The sequence below is a fragment of the Palaemon carinicauda genome, chromosome 45 (assembly GCF_036898095.1).
Source record: "Palaemon carinicauda isolate YSFRI2023 chromosome 45, ASM3689809v2, whole genome shotgun sequence".
Lineage (NCBI taxonomy): Eukaryota > Metazoa > Arthropoda > Malacostraca > Decapoda > Palaemonidae > Palaemon > Palaemon carinicauda.
Window position 1 is genome coordinate 24498011 of NC_090769.1, and position 25000 is coordinate 24523010.

The window sequence follows — 25000 nt, forward strand, 5'->3', positions numbered from 1 at the left end:
ATGCTTCGCAAGGGCGTGTATATCAGTGTTGTCAGATAAGGGAATTTTATTCCTAGATTTGGGATATTTGCTGTCCGATGGGGATATTCTGTACTATTTTTATGAAGGAAAAACAAAGATGATCAAACCCTTATACTGTCGCAATTAGTTTATTTGCAATTTTATGAAGTATAGTGATTAATTTCTATATTAGTAATGCCTACATGATCAAGAGAAATTGTAATTTGTGGTAATGTATTAGTGGGAAATGGGGATTTTTTGTGTTGTTTTGGAGATATTTTCGTTGAGATTTGGGGATTTCTACACTACCCCATCTGGCAACACTGGTGTATATGTGTTTTTTTTTTCGCTAAAGCTGAATTTCACTCAATGTCTAAACCGAAACGCGAAGTAATCTCTTAAGAGAGGAGTTAAAAGTCAATATGAACGACTGCCTAAGAAGTACAAGCCGCCATTTGACACAAAAAAACATTACCAGACTTGGCGACACATTTGATATTGTGGTAAACTGGCAGCTCGCTGTGGCATCCCAGCTGATCTACTTTCACTGAGGAAGATTTCCTCAGGCCAATCTCCTCCCTCCCTCACGTCTCAGCAGCCTAACACACAACAGCCCCCCTCCCCCCCTAACTTCCTACACCTACCTCCCCCCCCCCCCCCCCCCCCTGGCATACCTCCTTCCTTGCTTGTAATATCTGAAAAGCACAACAAAAAAGGGAAGACCTACTAATGACAACACTGACCCACTGTCGTCTTATTAGGATATATTTTCTTTCAAGATTACGTGTTCATTGCCACCTGTAAATACGACTCGTAACATAAATTATTTCGTTCCCATATTATTCTAATAAAGAGAATCATAGCCGAAAACCTTATAATTATCAAGTAATAAGTTTAAACAACTAAAAGTGTAGCTTTTCCTTTTTTTTACTACACCGGACCACATCAACCACACCCCACTTTACCTCTCAAAAGCCTTGGCCCATATGCAATGTTTTAGCTATGTTTTAACTTCGCATTAACTATATTAGCAGGGAAAATATTTCGCGAAAGATAAAAGTTTATTCTATTAAGGATAAACAAATGCAGACCAGGGAGGCCTCGCAAACGCATGAACTTGAAAATGAGAGAGAGAGAGAGAGAGAGAGAGAGAGAGAGAGAGATTTTCCAACACCAACAAAAATTCAGTCATATTTTCGAGAGAGAGAGAGAGAGAGAGAGAGAGAGAGAGATTTTCCAACACCAACAAAAATTCAGTCATTTGAGAGAGAGAGAGAGAGGAGAGGAGAGAGAGAGATTTTCCAACACCAACAAAAATTCAGTCATTTTGAGAGAGAGAGAGAGAGAGAGAGAGAGATTTTCCAACACCCACAAAAATTCAGTCATTTGAGAGAGAGAGAGAGAGAGAGAGAGAGAGAGAGAGAGATTTTCCAACACCCACAAAAATTCAGTCATATTTTTCGAGAGAGAGAGAGAGAGAGAGAGAGAGAGAGAGATTTTCCAACACCAACAAAAATTCAGTCATATTTGAGAGAGAGAGAGAGAGAGAGAGAGAGAGAGAGAGATTTTCTAACACCCACAAAAATCCAGCCATATTTTCGTAACTGGTTAGATATATGAATATATTTTGGGCTTTATATACAGTATATCTCTTACAACTCCACCATTTCGCATTTGGGTATATAATTTCGTCAAATGTAATTTTTTAAAGTATATAATTTACTAATTTCATGAAATTTCATATCGTGTTTTCTAAAGTACTTTATCGAGGTGTTTGTTTACAATTTTCTAAAGTAATCTACAGTATACAGTACATAAATAAATATATCAGTCATACCTATGACTAACATCATTATGAAGTTATGAGAATGTAGAAACATATAATTATTATTATTATTATTATTATTATTGATACTAACTAAGCTACAACCCTAGTTGGAAAAGCAGGATGCTATAAGCCAAATGGACCTAACAGAGAATAGCCTAGTGAGGAAAGGAAATAAATTACAAGAGAAGTAATGAACAATTAAAATAAAATATTCTAAGAATAGTAACAACATTAAAATATTAATTTAAATACAAACCCTATCAATATAGGCATTATATGGGGTTTCAGAAACACTTTGGCTTCCATGTTATACCAAGTGATAGTTGTTGAGGAACGGGTTTCATGAAAATATGCTACAAGTATGAGAGCACTTTAACACCATATAATATCCATTAATATATATGACCAGACAAAAAAAAAAAAAAAAAAAAATTTAAAGTCAGTGGTGTAACTAGCGAGAAAAAAATGACTCAGAAAATTACTCAGGACTTGTTCTTTTAAGATCTAGTTTTACATCATCACAGAACCATCTCACTTGCTTCTCCCCCAGAGAGAGAGAGAGAGAGAGAGGGCTTACATCATGCCTACTCAAAATATCAATATCATTTGTTATTATTGTTAATAAAGGAGAGACTAATTAGGCCAATTATTCAAAATCAAATCTTACAGAGCTGATCTTCAAATTGTTGTAATGCCATTCCTGATATACCTTCAAGACTAATGGGTTATAAAAGGAAACGTTCTATTTATATCAACAAAGACAACACTACATAAGCTTATTAGAAATCCCAAATCTTAAATACGATAAATTTCTACATATAAACTTTCTACTTCAGTATCTCTAAAGACAAAGAAATTTACTTGGGTTTCCAGAGATGCGTGTTCCATCCCATATACTTGTCATTCCAGAGGTGAGTGTCCTACCCGATAAACGGGGGCTTACATCTAAAAGTCAAACACTGATACTCCCAACTAAAAACTTTCTCTATGGCATTATGATAATTTGAAACTACTTGCTTAAGAAAGGTCCCAGTCCTAAGTCGAAAATATATGAATTATACAGCTTCATTGTAAAAGATCTGGGACTAAGGTCCCACTCTGACTCATGAAAGAAGTGTCCATTACAGCCCCGATGAAAGAGGTGTCCATTACAGCCCCGATGAAAGAAGTGTCCATTACAGCTCCGATGAAAGTGTCCATTACAGCCCCGATGAAAGAAGTGTCCATTACAGCTCCGATGAAAGTGTCCATTACAGCCCCGATGAAAGAAGTGTCCATTACAGCTCCGATGAAAGTGTCCATTACAGCCCCGATGAAAGAAGTGTCCATTACAGCCCCCGATGAAAGAAGTGTCCATCACAGCCCCAATTAATAAGAGTATCAATGTGCAACCATTAACCCGAGTAATAATGTAAAGTCTTCAGTCGCACGATGGTCACTTTTAAACAGAGCTGATTAATATTATGATCTTGCTATATTGCAGTCTAAGAACATGTTGACTTGCATAACTACAATGAACAGCTCTGCCAGTTGATAAGGCATGAGTGTACAGTTGGCGAATGACATGTCAGTGTACTGGAATTGATGAAGCCAACTGTACTATCATCCACAACAAAATTCCACATTATTTAATGTTACTGAAAAGGTGTTGTTGTCTAAAACTTGTAACATCAATTTAAAGAGGCTAATTGTTGAAGAAATTAAATGCTTATTATCCCTCTGAGTAGAGAGGTAGACACACGAATGGCTTCTATGAGCCAAATGCTGTTAAAAAAGAAGGCCTGGTCTTTGTTTGAGGACTCATGCAAAACAAAACAAAAAACATTTATATGAAAAGTACAAATTTTGGGGGCTGCAAGTCAAGGGTTGTTTAATTGGTTTAAAAAGAATTATAGCCGGCACAACACTGAAATTTAGGGAGACTCTGCTTCTGCTGCAGAATATCCCATAACTTTGAATAATATAATCAACGAAGCAAAAATGCCTCCACAACTCATCTTTAATGTCGACGAGACCTGCTTGTTTTGGATGCGAATGCCACATCTTTCATTTACTTTTAAGAAAAAACAATACCATGATACAAGGTAGCCAAAGATAGGCAAACAATGTCAGGTAACATCACTGGTAATTTCAAACTGAAGCCACCACTGTTAGTTCACCAAGCCCTTAATCTCTGGCCACTCAAAAACATTCAAAATTCAATCTGGATCATTAATACTGTATGAAGGTATAAGTTGCCATGGTCATTTTTGAAGAACGGTTCCCTGGCCATTTTATCCCCGCAGTTACGGAATATTTAAAGGTAGGAAACAAATTCCTTTTAAGGTTATGTTTACCATTGATAATGCACCCGGGCATCATGCATATATGAATGACGAAGACCCAAATGAGAGTATCCTTTTCTTGCCAACAAACACAATGTCGCATTCAACCCATGGACCAAGGCATCATCATAGCTCTCTTCAAACGGTACTATATACGATGTACTTTACACCAAGCAGTTGATCTTGTATCACCACATAACATAATGAACATTTGGTAGTATTGGAAGGAAGGCCTACAATATTTATCAGGCAAATATCAAACATCGGTGCTTCTTGAACAGAAGTGACTAAAAAATAACATACGGTATGTTATAAGTGATTTGTATTTTTGAGCTTTCAACTCAAGACTGAGAACTGAGAACGGTGGTTGAGGAGGGAAGTTCAACTTAAAGGACTTAGGTTTGTATAGCAACGAGAAGTAAAAATTACTTTTAAAATGTTATTTATTCCTATGCATAAGCACAAACCTTTCATCCTTTAATCAAGGAGGAAGTCTCCCCTAGAACCGAACTGGAAGGTTCTTCCTCTTCCCTGAAAATGTTAACAAACCTCCTATCTGTCTATCATAGGGGTGCGCAGATAGATAGGGCCTGGCCTGTCCAAAATGATTTCTACATGATCAACTGAGGGATTCCCTTCCCCCAAAGGGGATATCAGTCCGGAATAATATACCTCGAGTATGATGATCAATGGGTTGGTATAAATGAAGAAGACGAGCCAGTCCTCCTACCTTTTATTCAAGACTTGCATCTATATTTTACCCTAGACAAGATGCTTCCCATCCTAGCTACAGAACTATTTGAGCAGCCACCATAGGACCAAGCACAATGGTATCAATGGTACCAAATCCGCGAAGATAGAACCTGCAAATGCCCGAATCAGCAAAGATAGAACCGGCGAATAACAAGGGCTGACTGTACTTCCTTTGATAACAGGCTGTGAAGTTAGTTTGGCAATTCCAAACCCCAACCTTCAATCACTGGCCGACTAACTTTGTGAGTTTTGGTCATGGCTGGAACCTCAACTCTCTTAGCAGTTGAGGTATATGTCTCACAGGCCGTCTCAGGAAGACAGAAAGAGAGCGTGTTCCTTGAAATTCCTTTTTGGTCCTGCCAGTGCTAACCAAGAGCCACTAACATTCAGGCCTGAGGTGTTGGGTCTTATTTAGATAGCACCAGAGCCTTCACGGGACATAAAAGCATCTCCTCTCAATCACTACCCGACACTTCACATAGAGAGGGGATGGAGGTTTTAAACCAGGGGTTATGCACAAAGGGGGCCAGTTTTGGCCACAACACCAGGGATATAACTAAAGAAAACCTCCTTCCACCCCTCACCATTGGTGACTTAATAAGAAGGATTGTGCAACTCACCTACTCTCTTCGCCAATGCCAAGGATACCAAGAAGACTGTCTCAAGTGTCAGATCTCTGTCTGATGACATTCACAAAGGCTCAAATGGAGTACACATAAAAGCCTTGAGAAACAGGGTCATGTTCCACTCTGTGGGCCTCAGGTCCCACGATGGCCAAGACTAATCGAATCTCCTCATGAGCACAAACAACTCCCAAAAGGAGGAAGAGATCCATACCCTTCAGTTGAAAGACAATACTCAAGGGTGAGCACTAGCCTTTTGACAGCTGCGATTCAGAGACGCGGAAAGACGAGGAAATTGACGATCTGAGCTAGAGATGCTCCAACCGGAGAAGTATCCCACCTATGACACCAATCGCAGAAGGTGGCCCACTTCCCTGTCAGAGAGGAGAACAATCACTGCACGTACCCAAACGTATGTAATGCCTTGCGAAAAGCTTTTTGCTCGGATATGCTGGATTGCCTCGAACCATGAAGCTCCAGCAACTTCAAGGATTGGTGGTACCTGACAGAGGACTGTGGACCACTAGCGTAGTTCCCTGGGCACCTCAGCTTTTTGCTCGGATATGCTGGATCGAGGCTATCCAGTGTAGTTACCTGGGCATCTCGACTAGAAGTGCTAATAGATCGGGAGCCACCTGGTTCATCCTGGGTCCTAGCGTAAGAGAGGAAAGGCATCTTCGTTAATCTTGAATACAGTACTGAATCATTATATACAGTATATATTTTACAGTACAGTATTACAGACTGTATAATAATGTTTATTAACTATACTGTAGTGTACAGTATATGTACATAAATTTCTACTGCACTCTACAAAAGGTAAATGTAGGCAACACGTGCGGTGAGCTGTCAAACAGTGCGAGTTGTCCAAACGAAAACAACAAACACTTAATGGTACATTGAAGGTGTTCTGTAGTCATGGTATATACTATACATGTATTACAGTAATATACACTACAGTATCAGCAAGTATTATATTAGATAGGAACAACAATGTTTTGTTGTTGCAAGTATCCCGATGTCTACTGTAGTGTAAAGTACTGTAATGTAACATTACCATGTACAGTATAGTACTTAGTGTACACGTTTGCACATGTACTGTACACTTACTGAAATGTGTTCATTCATTTTCACAAAATTATACTGTGATAGAAATAAAAAAAAAAAACAATATTAGACAGTACTTAGTGTGTTAGTCAACCGTGCATACGCAATGGGCAGCAATTTGGTATGGTTGAGAGTTATTCCACCCTAGGGCAGAAAGTATTTTCTGATTCTTGGTCTTCGCGCTTGTCTCTGTTATCTAACCCCGCCGAATAAGGAGGGCTGACAGGTACTTCTCCAAAACCTACGAAGTTGATGGCCACGTTGACTTGGCTAAGTACAGTGGAACCTCTACATATGAATATCCTAACATACGAATTTTCCAACATACGAAGTAAAATTCGACCAAATTTCTGTCTCAACACCCGAAGTGTTGCTCCAACATACGAAGTACAGTAAACATTACGCGTACGCGTGGAATTTTCTCGAAAGCGTCCAGCGTTATTTGTTGTTGACGCCGCTAGACGGCAGCACATCGGAGGGACACCAATCGAGCGTCACCTTGATCAGTCCTCTCATCTCGTGCGCATCGTGTGGTTGTCCTCTATTCGCTCAGTTTTAAGTGTTTTTTATTTTCCTTTTTCACGTGTTGTTTTCTGTGTTCCGTAATCATGGGTCCTAAAAAGCTTAGTTTTGGTTCAGGAAGTAGTAGTAGTGGTGAGAAAAGGAGGAAGTCTATGCTTTCATTAGAATTAAAGCAAGAAATAATAGAAAAGCATGAGCGAGGTGTAGGTGTTATCGATCTGGCTAAACAATATGGCCGGAATATGTCTACGATCTCGACGATCATAAAACAGAAGGCAGCCATTAAAGCAGTGAAACCTTCGAAGGGGATCACGATTATTACCAAACGTCGTAGCCCTACTCCGGAAGAGATGGAACGCCTTTTGTTAATATGGATCAAAGACAAGGAGATTGTTGGCGATACGATCACGGAAACGATCATTTGTGAGAAGGCCAGTGCTATCTACAGTGACTTGAAGGCGGCGCGCTCTCAGGGTGACGCGGGGGAGATTTCAGCCGATCCTATGATGGAGGAATTCAAGGCGTCTTGAGGTTGGTTCGAGAAATTTAGGAAACAGACCGGGATTCATTCAGTTGTTCGTCATGGAGAAGCTTCAAGTTCGGACACCAAGGCTGCTAAAGACTTTGTTAAAAAGTTCGAAAGCATCGTGGCGGAGGAAGGTTACATAGAGCAGCAGGTGTTCAACTGTGATGAAACCGGTCTGTTTTGGAAAAAGATGCCTAGTCGAACGTACATTACCGCCGAAGAGAAGAAAATGCCTGGACATAAGCCAATGAAGGATCGGTTGACTCTTGCGCTTTGTGCCAACGCCAGCGGGGACTGCAAAATAAAGCCGTTATTGGTTTACCATGCCGAAAACCCTAGGCCTTTAAAGCACAGAAAATTAATAAACACCTGCTACATGTTCTATGGCATTCTATTTCTAAGGCTTGGGTTACTAGGCATTTCTTTGTGGAATGGGTAAACGCAGTTTTCGGCCCTGCTGTCAAGAAGTATCTTCAGGAGAGGAATTTGCCTTTGAAGTGCTTGCTTTGTTTGGACAATGCACCTGCTCACCCCCCCGGACTCGAAGATGATATCATCGACGAATACAAATTCATCAAGGTGTTGTATCTTCCATCGAATACCACCCCTATCCTCCAGCCCATGGACCAGCAAGTCATCTCTAATTTTAAGAAGCTGTACACCAAGCACTTATTTAAGCAGTGCTTTAATGTCACGCAAAGCACCAACTTAACTTTGCGTGAATTTTGGAGGAGCCACTTTAATGTAGTGCACTGCTTAAAGTTCATAGATCAGGCTTGGGAGGGAGTAACTCGTCGGACCCTGAATTCCGCTTGGAAGAAGCTTTGGCCTGATGCTGTTGCTCCCAGAGATTTCGAAGGTTTTGGCCCCGAGAATGAACCTGTGCTTGCCGCCGAGGAAGACGTCGAAGAGATTGTATCCCTTGGCAAGTCCATGGATCTGGAGGTGGATGAAGATGACATCACCGAACTCGTCGATGAGCATCATGAAGAGCTCACCACCGAGGAACTCAAGGAGCTGCAAGCCATGCAGCATGATGAGTTCCAAGCGCAGTTGAGTGAGTCGGAGGAGATCGAGGAGGTAGGCCAAATCTTAGGTACGGCAGAAATAAAACAGATGTTGGCATATCATCAACACGTGGTTGATTTCATCGACAAGTATCACCCACAGAAACTTCAGGTTTGCCGTGTTGTTGCGCAGTTCGATAATGTTTGCTTAACGCATTTTAGAAAAATCTTCAAAAGCCATACCAAGCAACTTTCACTCGATAGTTTCTTTAAAAAATATTTAAAATGGTCTAGTGATCATGATGAAAAGAAAGAAAGTGAAGCAAAGAAAAGGAAGACCGAATCGAGTGAAAGTGATGAAAATTAAAATAAGAAAAGAGAAAATGTAAAATTATAAAAATGAAAAAAAAAAAATAAGCTAAGTTAGGTTAAAGCTTACGTAGTAGTGTAAGTTAGTGTAAGTTATCGTACACGCTATCGTACAAAGTCAACGTCCCTACCTCCTCGTTGATCTTCCCGTCTCCTCCTGCCTAGCAGTCCCTACACCTGCACTGGCCTGTCGCTAGGGTAAAGTGTTACATAAAAACCCCTTTTTTATTTATTAATTCATTACTGTATTATTATTCTTTTTTTTGGTTTGTATGTATTTAATATATTGTATTAATGTTATGTGTAATTATGTGTAGCCATTTATTAAGAATTTATTATGGGTTTTTAGGCTGAGGAACGAATTCAATATATTACCATGTATTCTTATGGGAATATTTGCTCCAACATACGATCGTTTTAACATACGAAGCAGTTTCTGGAACGAATTAAGATCGTATGTAGAGGTATCAATGTACACCACTGCACTTGATCACTGATCAAGCCAAGAGACAGCTTGGAGGGAGGCCATGGCAGACAACTCTATGGCCACCAACTCAAGAGGCCGATAAGGACGTATCTTCCTGCAGAGGAGATGACACAGTATCCTCAGGTGTATAGAACCTTCTGTGCCTCGAGGCAATATGACAAATTCGAAGATAATTTGTATTTTTCCTAACCATACAAACCTTAGCTATTTACAAAGGGTTATTACTTTTAGCGTAGCTGAAATGGCGAGCCATTAGAATTTAACGAGGGTGTATTACCCCCGCGCTAGTTAGCGGGGGGGTAGGGGAGTGGTAGCTAGCTACCCCTCCTCCCCCTCACACACAGGTGAATACTCACTTTCACTTAGAGGTAGGACTTGTCTTGGGGGACAGGGCTGGCGGGCAAATATGTGTAAATAGCTAAGGTTTGTATGGTTAGGAAAAATACAAATTATCTTCGAATTTGTCATTTGTTCCGTAACCGAAATACAAACCACGCTATTTACAAAGGGTGACTTATCCCTTAGGAAGGGTGGAAAGTCCCCAGCCATACTGGCTTTGGCTTTACCCGGGGACTCAGAATCCGAGTGAGTCGCACTCGAGAAAAGGAGTCCCTGCACCTCACAAGTTCCTTGCACCGCAAGGAACCATGTGGCCTACGTAAGCTTGTGTGTGAAGGAAGAAGTGTGACCCGTCTTAGGCAGTTGACCTGGAGTTCCAGAAGGAACTCTGGGTTAAGACGTTCCCAATACCACCTCGTCAGGGTATGGGGGACGCGACAGTATTGACTCAATACTCGGAACACAAGGAAGCATGGTTTACCTGCAGAGGTTCGAGGTCAGCTATGCAGAGACCAGGATGCTGCTTCCCCGTAGAGGGGATGATGAAGAAAGAAGTAAGGGCCAGACATACTTCTTTCGTTCATGCAGACTAAAACCTGATAACAATGCCCTCAACCTTCTGCTACCTGTCCAAAAAGGAGCCTGAGGTTAGACCAGCTGTTGTGTAGCCACCACAGAGCGATAGAAAACGTATCGAGACTCCTGTGGGTCACGCCCTGCAGGAAGCGGGCTGCGAAGGACATCAGACGCTTCCAGACTCCAGCTTGTAGCACCTGCGTCACAGAGTAGTATTACTCGAAGGCGAGGGACGTTGCGATGTATCCAACATCGTGCTGTAGGGCGACGTGACGGGGGAGGGTCTGAAGACAGGTCGAGATGAATGTCCTTGAGTCCGGGCTGAAGAGGTATACTGGTGACTCTCCCCCCATGTCCTCCTTGTGTTCCCAAATCGGCTGCAACTGAGGCCAAACTGCAGCTGTTCCCAGCGCTAACCTCTCGATTCCTGTACTGGCCAGAAAGAGAAGGTCTTGGGACATCAGACACAGAATGGAGACTCAAAATCTTGAATGAATCGGACCGAAGGGTCGGGACCCTCAGATTCTGAGTCTAGCCAACAACTCAGGAGCGAGCCTGAATGTTGCCTTCCCCTCTTCCTTAGAAAGGGGGGGAGTAGTAAGAGACCAAGAAGATTGCTTACACACTGGCCGTGGCCAGAGTGAGCAGAAGACCCAGGGCGGAATACAATCCGAGGCCTGTCGTAAAAGGGTCTTGAGAAGATCTCTTAAAGGACTAAAAGTCCGAGCCATGCTCCAAGTTGGAGGTCTTCCTCCGACTAGGGCAGGGACGATCGTAGCTTCGCATGAGCGAGGATAGATCCAGCGGGCAGGAAAAAGTTATTCCTTTAAGCCTGAAGGTCAGGGAAAGGCTGAGCGACAGGCTTCATTGCCAAGAGCGGAAAGGAGTTTCCTCCCGCCGAAAGGCAATAAGACCGTTATTGCTGGAGAAGAGGCCTCACGGGAAGAGGTATATCTCCCACGGCACCAACCACCTTAGACTCTTCACTTTGCCTGGGAGACCCCTGTGGATGACTATCGCAGATGACGCGACCTCCGTACCGCGACTGTAGCGGGTTGTCTCTTCTAGAGGAGGAAGCGTAGTGTCTCCAGGCATGAAGCCGAAGCGACGCCCCGGTTCGGGAGAGATGTCGCAGTGTGGTTGCTTGAGTAGTCTGCGCCGTGGGAGAAGCTCTCCCGGGAGTTCCGTCAGGGGAAGCAGAGGGTCCAGAAACCGTTCTGCACATAGTCCCAGTGGAGCTCTCCCATTGAAAGGTTGACAGACAACCTGGATTTGTTGAGACCCATTGTCCGCAGACAAAAAGGAGGGAAGACGCAGGCGTCGAAGTTGTCCCACCATCACCGGAATGCATCTTGCCAGAGTCTCGGGGTCTGAGACTGGGGGGAAAACTAGCGGAAGCTTGAGGTTCCAAGCTGTCGCGATCAGGTCCCCCAGACCAGCACTTGCTGGTTACCCAAGGTCAAAGACCCCTAGGTACACTCTCTCTATGAGGCTCTGCTCGGATAGTCTGAGAGAAACATTCCCCTGCCTGGAATGAGAGAGCCGATGGTGGAATTGAGAGAATCTCAATCATCCCGATATCTCTACTGCAAGATGTGAAGGTGTGAAAATGCGTCCCCTGCTGGTTAGCATGAAGTCGACACACAACGGGGCGACTTGGCAGGAGCGGTAGGATCTGAAGAGGGGCCAGACTAAGGCCCTTAAGCCTGCCTGAATGATGGAGAGGTATCCTTCAGGTCTTGACCATAGGCCTGGACCGGAACATGCCCCCCCCCTTTCCTTTGACGAGTCCGAGAACCGCATCAAGAATGTGGGGAAAGGACGAGAATATCCACTACCATCAAGAGGCTCCATAGGTCAACACCCATTGCAGGTTTAATAGTTCCGCTGGTCCCATAGGGCCAGGGAGTCCGGTTAAACATTGCCTGAAGCCACCGGAACTTGGATCGCCCCACATGGAACTTATCCTGAGGCGACCGTTCGGACTATAAACGGGTCAATGAGGAAAGAAGAACTAGGAAACGTTCCAAGGTAGGGCTGAAAACTCTGCTTGACTGAGAACAGGTACTGCGACTCTCCTCAGTCTTGCCACGGTGAACCGAAAGGAAGGCTCGGAGGATGTGGTAACAGAATCTGGCGTCCCCAGGTGGCCACCCATCCAAGTACCGACGTTGCTTAACCTCGCTGGACGGACGAGAAGCGGGGTTTCCAACGTGGTAAGGCGGTTGACTCAATATCATGGCCAGATACTCCAGATGTTGAGGCAGAGGAAGAGAAGGCTCCAAGCAAAATACCATGAGCCCACACTCATGGTCAGCATTCGGAAGCTTTTCCCGGCGCTGAAGAAGGTCGAAACCCGAGCCTACCGGAGTTGACCAGCCCTCCAAACAGCAGAGGAGGCGGAAGTCTGCACCTGAGCGGCCAAGAGGAAGGCAGGGAGAGTTCTCTGGGGAAACAAACCTGCTATGCCACGGCGGGATAGCCACACTGCATCATAAGCAGGAGTACTTGCAGTTTAGGCTGAATTCGACGAGCACCCTGGAAGATGGATGGAATGGAAACTGAAAGTACCCGTCCTTCCGATCCAGGGTTAAAGGAGTCCTGTCGCCTCGTTACCAGTCTGATCGATTCTGCTGGTCTACGCTGGCCGAAGTTTGTTCGACAAACTTGATCAGGGCTGAGAGGTCGACTATGGACATCCCCTCTCAGATCCTTCCTTACAAGAAAGGATCGACTGAGGGGGCCGGGGGTGAAGCCGTCGATGATCCTAAGGAAGACCTTCGCCTAAGGTATGGATCATTCTGCCCAACCGGGCAACTCTGCTGATGCTATGGCATAGAGGTTCAGAGACACTGAATTCGCTGACAGAGACGGCAGGCGCGATATCCTTGGCTACTCACAGAGATTGTGCGGGAATGGGCATCGGGAAGCTGTCATTCGGATGAGTAACCTTAAGCATCCTCCCAGCGAAAAAACCTGCAATCCTAGAGTTCGTGAACTCCTTTTAGGACTATGCCCCCCCGGGGGAGTCTCCCGTGCCAACTGTTCCTGACAGGAGGAAACTACAATTGGACACCTTGTCCCAGTTGTCGTAGCCGATAACTTAGGCCGACGTGGTTGAAAGAAAAAAGGAGCTGGAGCCCTGCAGAGTCTGGAAGAAAGCGCCTTGGAGGAGTGAAACCGGAAGTCGATTTACTCCGCACAGCAGATGTTTAAGTCTCTGTCCTTGGGCAAAGACAAAACTCTTCTCAAGGATGGAAGGGTGTCTGAGGTCGTTGACCTCCACAGATGAGACACCCGAAGGAAGCCTTCAGTCAGTGCGTCCAGATGGTACAACATCGAGCTTGTCCGCAAGTAGATACTTAACGACGAAAGGCCAAGGTGCCTGAGCTCGAGAGGAGGAAAGTACCCTTGATCTTCCTGTAGCTTCCTTGAACCAAACCTCGGGCCGTAACCGAGGAGGGAAAGAACCTGGTAAGCTCCCAGAGGAAGAGGTAAGCAGTCACCCCTTGTCCGATGGAGAAATCTTCAACGGAAAGCCCCCCCGCCAAAAATCCTTCCAGGGCGGGAGAAGGAGAGAGTACTCGTGCAGGAGAGGGGACCCTCGAGACCGACCTCTTGGGAACCAACTTCGCCCTGGGGGAAGTCACCACGAAGTCCACTCCTCTCTTTCTTTTCAGCGTAGGAGAGACAGCCGTTGGTTTGTTACCCTGGCCGGTGAGAGCTGGTTTCATAAACCTCATTAACGCCCGTGCCAGCGGATCAAACCATGTCTGCTGCTCCAAGGACACAGAGTCCGAAATCCTCGCTAAGGTGAAAGGGATCGGGCGATCCTTTGGAGAGGACACGACGGTTCCTGCCTGAAAAGAAGGTGGGAAGAATGCTGTACTGACCTGTCTTCGTCCTGCACTACCAACCTGTGCTTGGATGGAGGTGATCCCGAGTGCCGCCTAGGAGCACGCGTCCCTGCTGCTACCACCGGCTGTGGAATTCGCCGCGAACTATGGTCGCGCGAGGGCGAACGGTCGCGCAAAGGCGAATGGTCGCGCGGGCGCGCAGGCGAGCGGTCGCGCGATCGCGCAGGCGAGCGATCGCGCGGGCGCGCAGGCGAATGGGCGTGACGGCGAGGGATCGTGCTGCCGCGTAGGTGAAGAAGATCGCTGGCGGTAAGCGATGGCGAGCAGCATGTGTAGGTGAATGATCGCGTGATAGGGTGCGATGGTGATCAGCATCCGCAAGAGGGCGAGCGTTCAGGGTTGTGCGATGAGGAGCAGCATGCGTAAGCGGGCAATCGTGCAGGGTTGTGCGATGGCGAGCAGCATGCGCAGGTGAATGATCGCGTGAAAGGGTGCGATGGTGATCAGCATCCGCAAGAGGGCGATCGTTCAGGGTTGTGCGATGAGGAGCAGCATGCGTAAGCGGGCAATCGTTCAGGGTTGTGCGATGGCGAGCAGCATGCGCAGGTGAATGATCGCGTGAAAGGGTGCGATGGTGATCAGCATCCGCAAGAGGGCGATCGTTCAGGGTTGTGCGATGAGGAGCAGCATGCGTAAGCGGGCAATCGTTCAGGGTTGTGCGATGGCGAGCAGCATGCGCAGGTGAATGATCGCGTGAAAGGGTGCGATGGTGATCAGCATCCGCAAGAGGGCGATCGTTCAGGGTTGTGCGATGAGGAGCAGCATGCGTAAGCGGGCAATCGTTCAGGGTTGTGCGATGGCGAGCAGCATGCGCAGGTGAATGATCGCGTGAAAGGGTGCGATGGTGATCAGCATCCGCAGTTGAGGGTCGCGCGATGGCGATCAGCATCCGCAGTTGAGGGTCGCGCGATGGCGATCAGCATCCGCAGTTGAGGGTCGCGCGATGGCGATCAGCATCCGCAGTTGAGGGTCGCGCGATGGCGATCAGCATCCGCAGTTGAGGGTCGCGCGATGGCGATCAGCATCCGCAGTTGAGGGTCGCGCGATGGCGATCAGCATCCGCAGTTGAGGGTCGCGCGATGGCGATCAGCATCCGCAGTTGAGGGTCGCGCGATGGCGATCAGCATCCGCAGTTGAGGGTCGCGCGATGGCGATCAGCATCCGCAGTTGAGGGTCGCGCGATGGCGATCAGCATCCGCAGTTGAGGGTCGCGCGATGGCGATCAGCATCCGCAGTTGAGGGCCGCGCGATGGCGATCAGCATCCGCAGTTGAGGGTCGCGCGATGGCGATCAGCATCCGCAGTTGAGGGCCGCGCGATGGCGATCAGCATCCGCAGTTGAGGGTCGCGCGATGGCGATCAGCATCCGCAGTTGAGGGCCGCGCGATGGCGATCAGCATCCGCAGTTGAGGGTCGCGCGATGGCGATCAGCATCCGCAGTTGAGGGTCGCGCGATGGCGATCAGCGTCCGCAGTTGAGCTAGTAGCTGGCGAACCATGTTCCTTCAGAAGTGTTGGAGAACGTTGGCGTGCCAGCTGTAACACACGTGGGCGATCCGGAGATCGCTGGCGAGCTGATGATCGCTGACGAGCTGACGATCGCTGGCGAGCTGATGATCGCTGACGAGCTGATGATCGCTGACGAGCTGATGATCGCTGACGAGCAGAAGGCTACGCGTGGAAGCCTGCGCAAAGAAGAAGAGTCCTTGACCCCGACCTGAACCGAAGTTCTAGATCGCGAGGGCGAACGTGGGCGCACAGGGCACGTAACAGGAACCGCAGGGAAGATCATCTTGAAAGCGCTGACGAACAGGAGAGCGCTGACGAACAGAAGGGCGCACAGGGAAACCCTGACACGCAAGGGAAGAACCCCCGTGGGGGCAACCCTTTGCCCCGAAGGGATCGTTGTCCGCCGGGAGACTGATGTCCGTCGGAAGACCGCTGTCCGTCGGGAAGACCGTTGTCCGTCGGGAAGACTGTTGCCCGTCGGAAGACGAGATTAGACTGCTGTCCATCTGCACCAAGACGGAAGATCGAGAAAAAGAAGTTGTAGGTTGCAATCGGAGATTCAAAAAGGCGCCTCAAGCACCCTTATAGGGAGATGAGAGGCCCTTACGACGAGGCGGACGGAGGGCCTTACGGCGAGGGAGGCCAACAGCAACAGCAACAGAAGAAACCTCCGAAGAGGAGTCTCTATGAGTGTACTCTCTCGCGAACGAAAGAGAAACACTTCGTGGAAGAGACTGGTCAGCCAGTGACCTAAAAGGGGCAATCCTCCGAAGAGGAGCTCCTGCAGTTGCCCAGCCCCTTGAGCGAAACTGCAGGTGCGACCGCTCAGCACCAAGAGCATAGTCGCACGAAAAAAAAGGCAAGAGAAGAACCCCCCAAAAGAGGAAAAGCTCAAGCCTGGACAGGAAAAAAACTTCCCTCGGAAGGAAAGTTATCCGCCCAAGGAGGCAAGCCTCCTGACTGTTCTAAAATGAACTGGAGAGCTGTCCGTCGACACGGGAGTACTACCAGTAGAAGGAGACACGCCCCTGACGACAATACAAGGGGGGAGGCAGCAACAGCCGAATCCCCAGGACTCAACCAGACAGCTCACACCGTTGCTATATTACAGAAACGAACTAGATCGGTAACTGTAAAAAAAAAATAAAACAAATAATATTAGTACACATTCATTCCCCCGGGAAGGCTCCGAAGAGGAATCCCGAGGAAAAGGAACAAGAATTACACAACAGGCACGTGCCCTCACAACCACTTACACTCGCGGAAGGAGAGCTGTAACCAAAACAGAATTATAACAATTATAATTATGAAACTATGTAATTATGTAATTTAAAAATGAATGAACACTAATGAAAAAAACGAAAACCCCGAAAGGAATCGTTCTACAAGCTGAAAAATTAACAACTACAATTAGATTCATAAACTAATTGAGACAAAATGTACGGCGTAGCAACCCCACCCACACGGGAAGGAAGCTACAAGGGCGTAGTAAAACATAGTAAAAGGGTGAACGACCTCAAGAGAGAGAGAGAGAGAAAGACCGAAGTCAAACTCGATCGCAACCCATAAAATTAGGCCTCACGTAGATATCGAACACTACACACACACATCTGAAAAGGAAACTTACTTATTTCTATACTCAAATATATATACAAACATGAAAACATGTTTACATATATATTGAGTAAAAGAAAAGTAAGCGATTAAGTAAAGACAAAACAGACAATGGCTGCCAAGCGAGGACCAAGACAGAGACGTCTGTCACAGTCCGAGCCAAAAGTGAAAGTGAGTATTCACCTGTGTGTGAGGGGGAGGAGGGGTAGCTAGCTACCACTCCCCTACCCCCCCGCTAACTAGCGCGGGGGTAATACACCCTCGTTAAATTCTAATGGCTCGCCATTTCAGCTACGCTAAAAGTAATAACCCTTTGTAAATAGCGTGGTTTGTATTTCGGTTACGGAACAAATAATATTTTAACTGCTGATTTCAAGAGAGTTCTCAGATCCACAGATCCAACTATAAACTGCTCCTGACCTAAATATACCAGATATGACCACGGCAGCTCCGAGAATGGCCTCGACCCTTGAAAAGCACCAAAGTTTGAGGTTCTACCTGAAAGGGGCATCAAAGTTGCATCCCCCCCAAACCACTGTCATCACAGACGAGTGCAAGGATGTCCACAAAGGAATATTCTGACTTAGGATTATCCAATTCCATCGACACCGGTCCAACGTTCGGTGTCTTATGGGCAGATGAATCCAGACTACTGTCATACCCAGCTGGGTAGAGGGTATGATAAGTTGCTCCAGTAATTCACTTCCCCCCAACGAATACTATCATTCTACCCGGGAACGTAATTGGGGTCTGGAAGAATACCCGGGAAAGCCGAAAATAGCAGGGGAAGAATCCCTGGCACTGATCACATCACAGATGGAAGGACGTCAGAGATAGAAGGAATAACCCGTACTCTTCCCTGGTGGAAATGGCCCCTCCAGTCCCAACTCTTGGTCTTTCATTGCATGCAACCGAGCAATAACACTCAAGTGGAGCCATCATCTCAACTTGCTCTACCGAAGTATAGTGGGTTGAGGGAGGAACAGGAGTCCATCGTTCAGAAAGGAAGGGAGAAGGTGGACGCCAAAACTCCTCTGTCAATCAGGGAATTGAAAGTGTACTTGAACATACAATGCTATTCCGCCTGTATACCGGGAAAAACAAGCTGTGGCCCCTGGAAGCCATGGCGCAGGGTAGTAACACAAGGTCATGGCCCTGCCCCCCCTGAACCAGTCTAGGAGGGAGGGAACACAGGGTGGTGGCTTCACTGGAAAATCAGCGTGGGAAGTCAATGAGGAGGAAGAGGAGTTGGAGGCGGAAGAACAACAAGCACTTTCCTTCCTGTTTCCAAACGACAAAACGACGACCCTCCCACTCATACCGGAACAACAACATGGAGGAACACTGTCACTGAAGATGGGTTAGATGCACTCAAAGGGGCTCACGACAGAACCAAGCAAGGTCACAGGCACAGAGGAAGTAAGAGCTACAGGCACTGGACCCCAGGCCACAAAGGTTAGGGTGGCAGGCACAAGGGTTTTGGTGGTGGGTACAGGGGAAAGGGTAGCAAACACTGGGGTGACCACGTCGGGAGTGATGTACGGAGTAATATCAGGCATCCGGGCAAAAAACTTTTTTGGATCCAGGGCCGACTTACGCCCATCCTTAGGCATGACGTTTATGGTAACCCTAGCTTTCCTACCCAGCACCGGTGTCATTGGACAAACCTTTACAGTCATTTTGTGCTGGGGAACGGTGGAAGTACCACTGGAGACACATTGACCATACTTTTCTCCAATAATATCACCACAGAGACGCTGCCACTGAGGAACCTGGAGTAGCGGTAGTCTTAGCTATCAGCTCCTTCAACAAAGTCATAGAGGGCCTACCTGAAAGACCTAAAGAGGCCTTAACCTTCCTTAGGTCAAACTACTTGTCAACGATCTGCACGGAAATGGGAGCTAAGACTCCAGCCTCCGTTAGGGTGCAACGAACATAAGGGGAACCCCAAAAACCACTAGAACCTGAAGAGCCCATCATGCTCCTCATGCATACTCACCAGTGACCAAGTCAAGAGCGTATGCGCAGAAGCCCCAGCAGGATATGCACTTCATGAACAGACTGAAGAACCAAAAATCTTCTTCAGTACCTTCTAGGGCATTACAGAGAGACCCAGGGCATATGCCCTTCACTGCATAGGAAGCCAAAACTTACACTCGGCACACAGAAATGATTGTGAACAATCATACCCCCTACAAGAAGCACAGAGTACGGATCTACAGCCAGTTTACACATGAACTGGTTAGAATGTACCCCTTTTCCCAGGCAAGAACAAATTTCTTGCTTCACGTCCATAGCAACCAACAGCACAAATTCACTACCTGACAGAAAAAGAAAGATGAAAAGTTTGATCAAGGGCACAACAGCAATCTGTACACATTGCAGCAGAAAACAAAAATGCTGATCTTCCGACAGGTGTATGGGGGAGGGGGCCTCTGTCCATCCCTTAACTACCTCATTAATGATTTCACCAGCTATTTCTTATTTAAAAGACAAAAATTTTGAATGGTATAAACTGTGCCCTCAACTTGTACATGACTTCAAAACGTTTTGATGAGCCAGTAAAGGTAATTTTTGGTATTAACCCTTTTACCCCCAAAGGACATACTGGTACGTTTCACAAAACTCATCCCTTTACCCCCATGGACGTACCGGTACGTCCTTGCAAAAAAAACTGCTATTCAAATTTTTTTTTTTACATATTTTTGATAATTTTTTGAGAAACTTCAGGCATTTTCCAAGAGAATGAGACCAACCTGACCTCTCTATGACAAAAATTAAGGCTGTTGGAGCAATTTAAAAAAAAAAAAACTGCAAAATGTGCTTGAAAAAAAATAACCCCAGGGGGTTAAGGTTGGAAATTTCCAAATAGCCTGGGGGTAAAAGGGTTAATTTTAAAATGTTGATTGAGGCTCACACGGAACCATTGACTAATTAAGAATTGTTGGAGCTTGAGGAGTAAAAGAAAATTAAAGAAAGATTCTCTGACCATAAACAAAAGAACTTCAACTTTAAAAAAATGCACTGTCGTTTGATTCTCTATAAAAGTGTTAGGCAATATTCCAGTATTAGGACCCTATAACCCTTTGTTTTGCAAAATTATGTAATACTGATAAATATGTGTTCCTTCCATGTAGGATAATTTTCTAAGGTAAGAGGAGGAGCACTGGTTGTTTTGTATTTATTATGCATTTCTGACCATTACTATTACTTCAAATTACAGTATACGTTTTTTATGTTTCCTCACCCATAAACCCCGTTTCCCACTGGGAACCCCGAACTTTTTATATTAGGGTAGGAAAACGGATAAATGGGCGGTTTGCACCAATATTCATGGTCTGGAATGGATACTAGAAATTAAGGTACAATATATTTACCGCACCTTTTTCGAATTCCCAGAATTGATATGAATTAGGTAAACATGAAAAAAATTATTTCTTGTCGTTTCTCTTCTGTTAAAACGGTTCACAATGAAACTTGGCAATTACCTTGAAATAGCCTAGTCCAAAAAACAAACTACAGTACATGATTTGGCTGCAACTACAATATGGAAATGCCGCTAATTTTGCGGGGACAAAGCATGGATTAACAAATAAAGTTTGTAGAACGGCGGACGCACAAGCTAAAGACTGTATCTAAATGTAAATGGGGGTTGTGGGTATACATCTACATTTACGTGGGAGTATCTGAGTTAGAACATCTCTTTTTCATATAGTAAAATGGGATTGAACTTCCATTTTTCTATGTCCGAGTAGAACACTGACCACCAATCAACATCCCTTGCATTCACAACTAACGTTTCTAATACTGAAGAAATGGGGGTAGATTTCACTAAGACCCAACCCACCTCATATGTTCCAATTAACATTTTTGGGGGTAAAATACCTAAAAACAAAACACACCGCACACTGCCCTTTTAAAATATATTTTCATACGAAAGGTACCCAAAGCGCAACAAACATTATCTGTACACTTATCCAAAATGCTCCCAATAAAATTGGAGCTATCAAAATACGTAGGTAAGGTGTATGTATGATAGCGGTCACCTGTATGCATGATAACAGCCACCTTATTTTCAACTTTATCGGAAACTTGTATCGAATAAGGACTGTTCAGAATGTTATAAATACCCTGGGTAAGTATCTGGGAATCATTAATTTATTTACACAAATTGAAAGTGATTGGGTCAGTTAAAAAAATTTGTAAAAACGTTCTAACATAACCTAACCAAACCTACCATAACTTTACCTTTCCTTTCCTACTTTTACCCTACACTCCTAATAAAGAAATTTTGTTTATGCCTAAATGATAATTATACATACATCCCAAATTAATAATTGGATACCTAATGTAAATAAAACATTATATATTATTATTGTACCAGTAACCTATGCTACACCACCAGATAGGCTAAAACGAAATTACAGGTTAGCCAAAATAATGGCAGGGTAGGTTACCCTCGGAAATCTGAAGGTTAGGCAATTAGGAAGGCATTGACATAGGGCCTATTACAACTAATGGTCCCCTCAAACTCAATGGAAAGTGGATAAAATACTATCTTTTCAATAAATACGCCTGTAAAAAGTTGTTCATTTGCCTCTGACCCCACAAAATAAGCATATATAAGCAGAGATACTCCACCAGTGGACCACCGGCCCCGCCTTTCCTTGATTCATCCACAAGCTAAAAACGCTTTATATCGCCGTAAGCTTAAAGAATCACTCGAAATATTGAATTTACTTACTACAACGGCCTTTCGCGTGCCCGGCGGACGCTCTTCGTCTGAGTCATCGGACAATTCTTCCGAATCATCTCCAATTTGCACCTTCCTTCTCCGTCTTCTCTCCGCCATGTTTACAACAACTTGATCTATGTTGACATACTCAGAAGAGAGAGAGCGCAGTCAGATGGACCCATTCATAAAAACGTGGTGCTTTGTTCGATGAAATTCTAAAAAAACACCAATTGATAAATTGAATATTCTTTGAATTACTTTATTTCATACTACAGCTATAAAGTTATACTTCTTTTATCTACAGTAATGCTATAAAAAATATTTAAAGAAATAAAAACACAGCAGTCTGAACTCTTACGTCTGGCCATAGGCACACCACGCTATTCTTTCTTAGTTCTTACTTCTTACTTTACTATGAATTATTGAGATAGAAGAATATCTTTCATTTTTAATAAATATATAAATCAAAATAAGAATATGCAAACATGTGTAAAAATTACCGTGAAGTGTTCCGTACCCATTGGGAAAACATATCTTACGATACATTTCATAGGCAGCTCAAAGGGCCATCGCAAAACGTACATTCTTGGCAGGGTTGATTCACTGTATTCTAATTTAGAACAACGTCACTTCACCACTTACAACCTGAAATATATATTCAATATAGACAGAAGAACATTTGAAACTCATTCAGTTACAAAATGTCCAATTAATTAATAAAAACAAATCACATGGAAATGCTCTAGAAAGGTGACTGTATGGGTTGAACTATATTTACTAGAGATAAACATCAATCATCTTTGTATGTTTACAGCAATACTACGCAAGATATTAAATACCCACTGTACTCTTTAGTACTCCAATGGTTTTGCAAGAAATAAAAACTACAGACAATAATCTAAATGATACAAAGAAATCATTAGCTATTGTCCTTCAATGCCTTGATGGACCATAAGCTCTTAACTAATATTACGCAATTGCATGGTTTGCTTCTGTAATGGTTAATTGTGATTTAGCATGAGTCATTATGCTAAGAGAAATTGCTTTACCCCATTACCTTGTATTATATGATAAAATAAACTCAAATGTATCAAAGCAGTAATAAATAAACTACAGGCGACTGGCGTAGACCTATAGCAATTGAGGTACGGCTGGCGATCACCTGTGCCAATATGAACTACGTATTACCTACTATGGTTAGCTACCTAAATGCTCTCATACTATCTTCCCTACTAGCTAAAAAGAAGAAAAAAACTTCGTAGGGTGATGTGAGTACACAAAATTCTTATATACCAAGTCACATAAACTTTACAATTAACTGAAGACTCAATCTGTGGCATATAATTTTATAGCAGTTTTTTGTTTTACACAAAGTAATCTATAGTACTAAAGCTTTCATCGTAATTTGATTATTTTAGGGGTATACCATAGCTAGTAAGCTATTTGTCTCTCCATTCGGTCGTTCAGGTATAGCTTACTACTACTACTACTACTACTACTACTACTATATTATTATTATTATTACTACTACTACTACTACTACTACTACTATATTATTATTATTATTAGTATTATTATTATTATTACTACTACTACTACTACTACTACTACTATTATATTATTATTATTATTATTATTACTACTACTACTACTACTACTTGCTAAGCTACAACCCTCGTTGCAAAAGCAGGATGCTATACGCCCAAGGGCTCCAACAAGGAAAATAGCCCAGTGAGGAAAAGAAATCCGTAAGTAGATAAACTTCAAGAGAAGTAATTAACAATTATATAAAACAGTAATAAAACAAATTCATATATAAACTATAAAAACTTAAAAAAAAAAAACAAGAGGATAAGAAATAAGATAGAATATTGGGCCCGAGTATACCCTCAAGCAAGAGAACTCTAGTCCAAGACAGTGGAAGGTCATGGTACAGAGGTTATATGGCACTACCCAAGACTAGAGAACTATGGTTTGATCTTGGAGTGTCCTTCTCATAGAAGAGCTGCTAACCATAGCAAAAGAATCTTTTCTACCCTTACATAGAGAAAAGTAGCCACTGAACAATTACAGTGCTATAGTTAACCCCTTGAGCGAAGAAGAATTGTTTGGTAATCTGTGTTATCAGGTGTATGAGGACAGAGAATATGTAAAGAATAAGCCAGACTATTATTATTATTATTATTATTATTAGCAAGATGCCATAGGCCCAAGGACTCCAACAGGAAAAAATAGCCCAGTGAGGAAAGGAAATAAGGAAACAAATAAACGATATAAGAAATGAAAATTAAAATAAAATATTCTAAAAACATTAACAACATTAAAACAGATATTTGATATACAAACTATAAGCTATATAAACTGTGTCGGCAAAGCAAAAATGAGCCGTAACCAAAGAGAAGGATCCAAAATAGTACTGTCGGGGCAGTCAAAGGACCCAATGACTCTCTAGCGGTAATGTCTTATTAAACCAGGGGTTCTGTAGTACACTTTTTGCGTTTCAGGGTACGCATTTGATGCGTATTTCTGAAAACACTTGATGTAAAGTTAGTATTTATTTTATATATGAAAGGTCTGTTTTAATATTGTTACTGTTCTTAAAATATTTTATATTAATTGTTCATTACTTCTCTTGTGGTTTATATCTTTATTTCATTTCCTCATTGGGCTATTTTCCCCTGTTGGAGCCCCTGAGCTTAAAGCATCCTGCTTTTCCAACTAGGGTTGTAGCTTAGCTTATAATAATAATAATGATGATATTAATAA

General features: G+C 44.1%; 1 protein-coding gene across 1 annotated transcript in view; it reads right to left on the reverse strand.

Moving 5' to 3' along the window:
- LOC137634819 (protein CASC3-like) overlaps window positions 1-22400 on the reverse strand; it is a 41047-nt gene extending 18647 nt beyond the window's left edge. Inside the window, exon 1 of the mRNA XM_068367373.1 lies at window positions 22244-22400. Coding sequence (XP_068223474.1) covers window positions 22244-22351 — 108 coding nt within the window. The 5' untranslated portion in view covers window positions 22352-22400. The remainder of the gene's footprint in view (window positions 1-22243) is intronic.
- Window positions 22401-25000: the final 2600 nt, after the last annotated feature.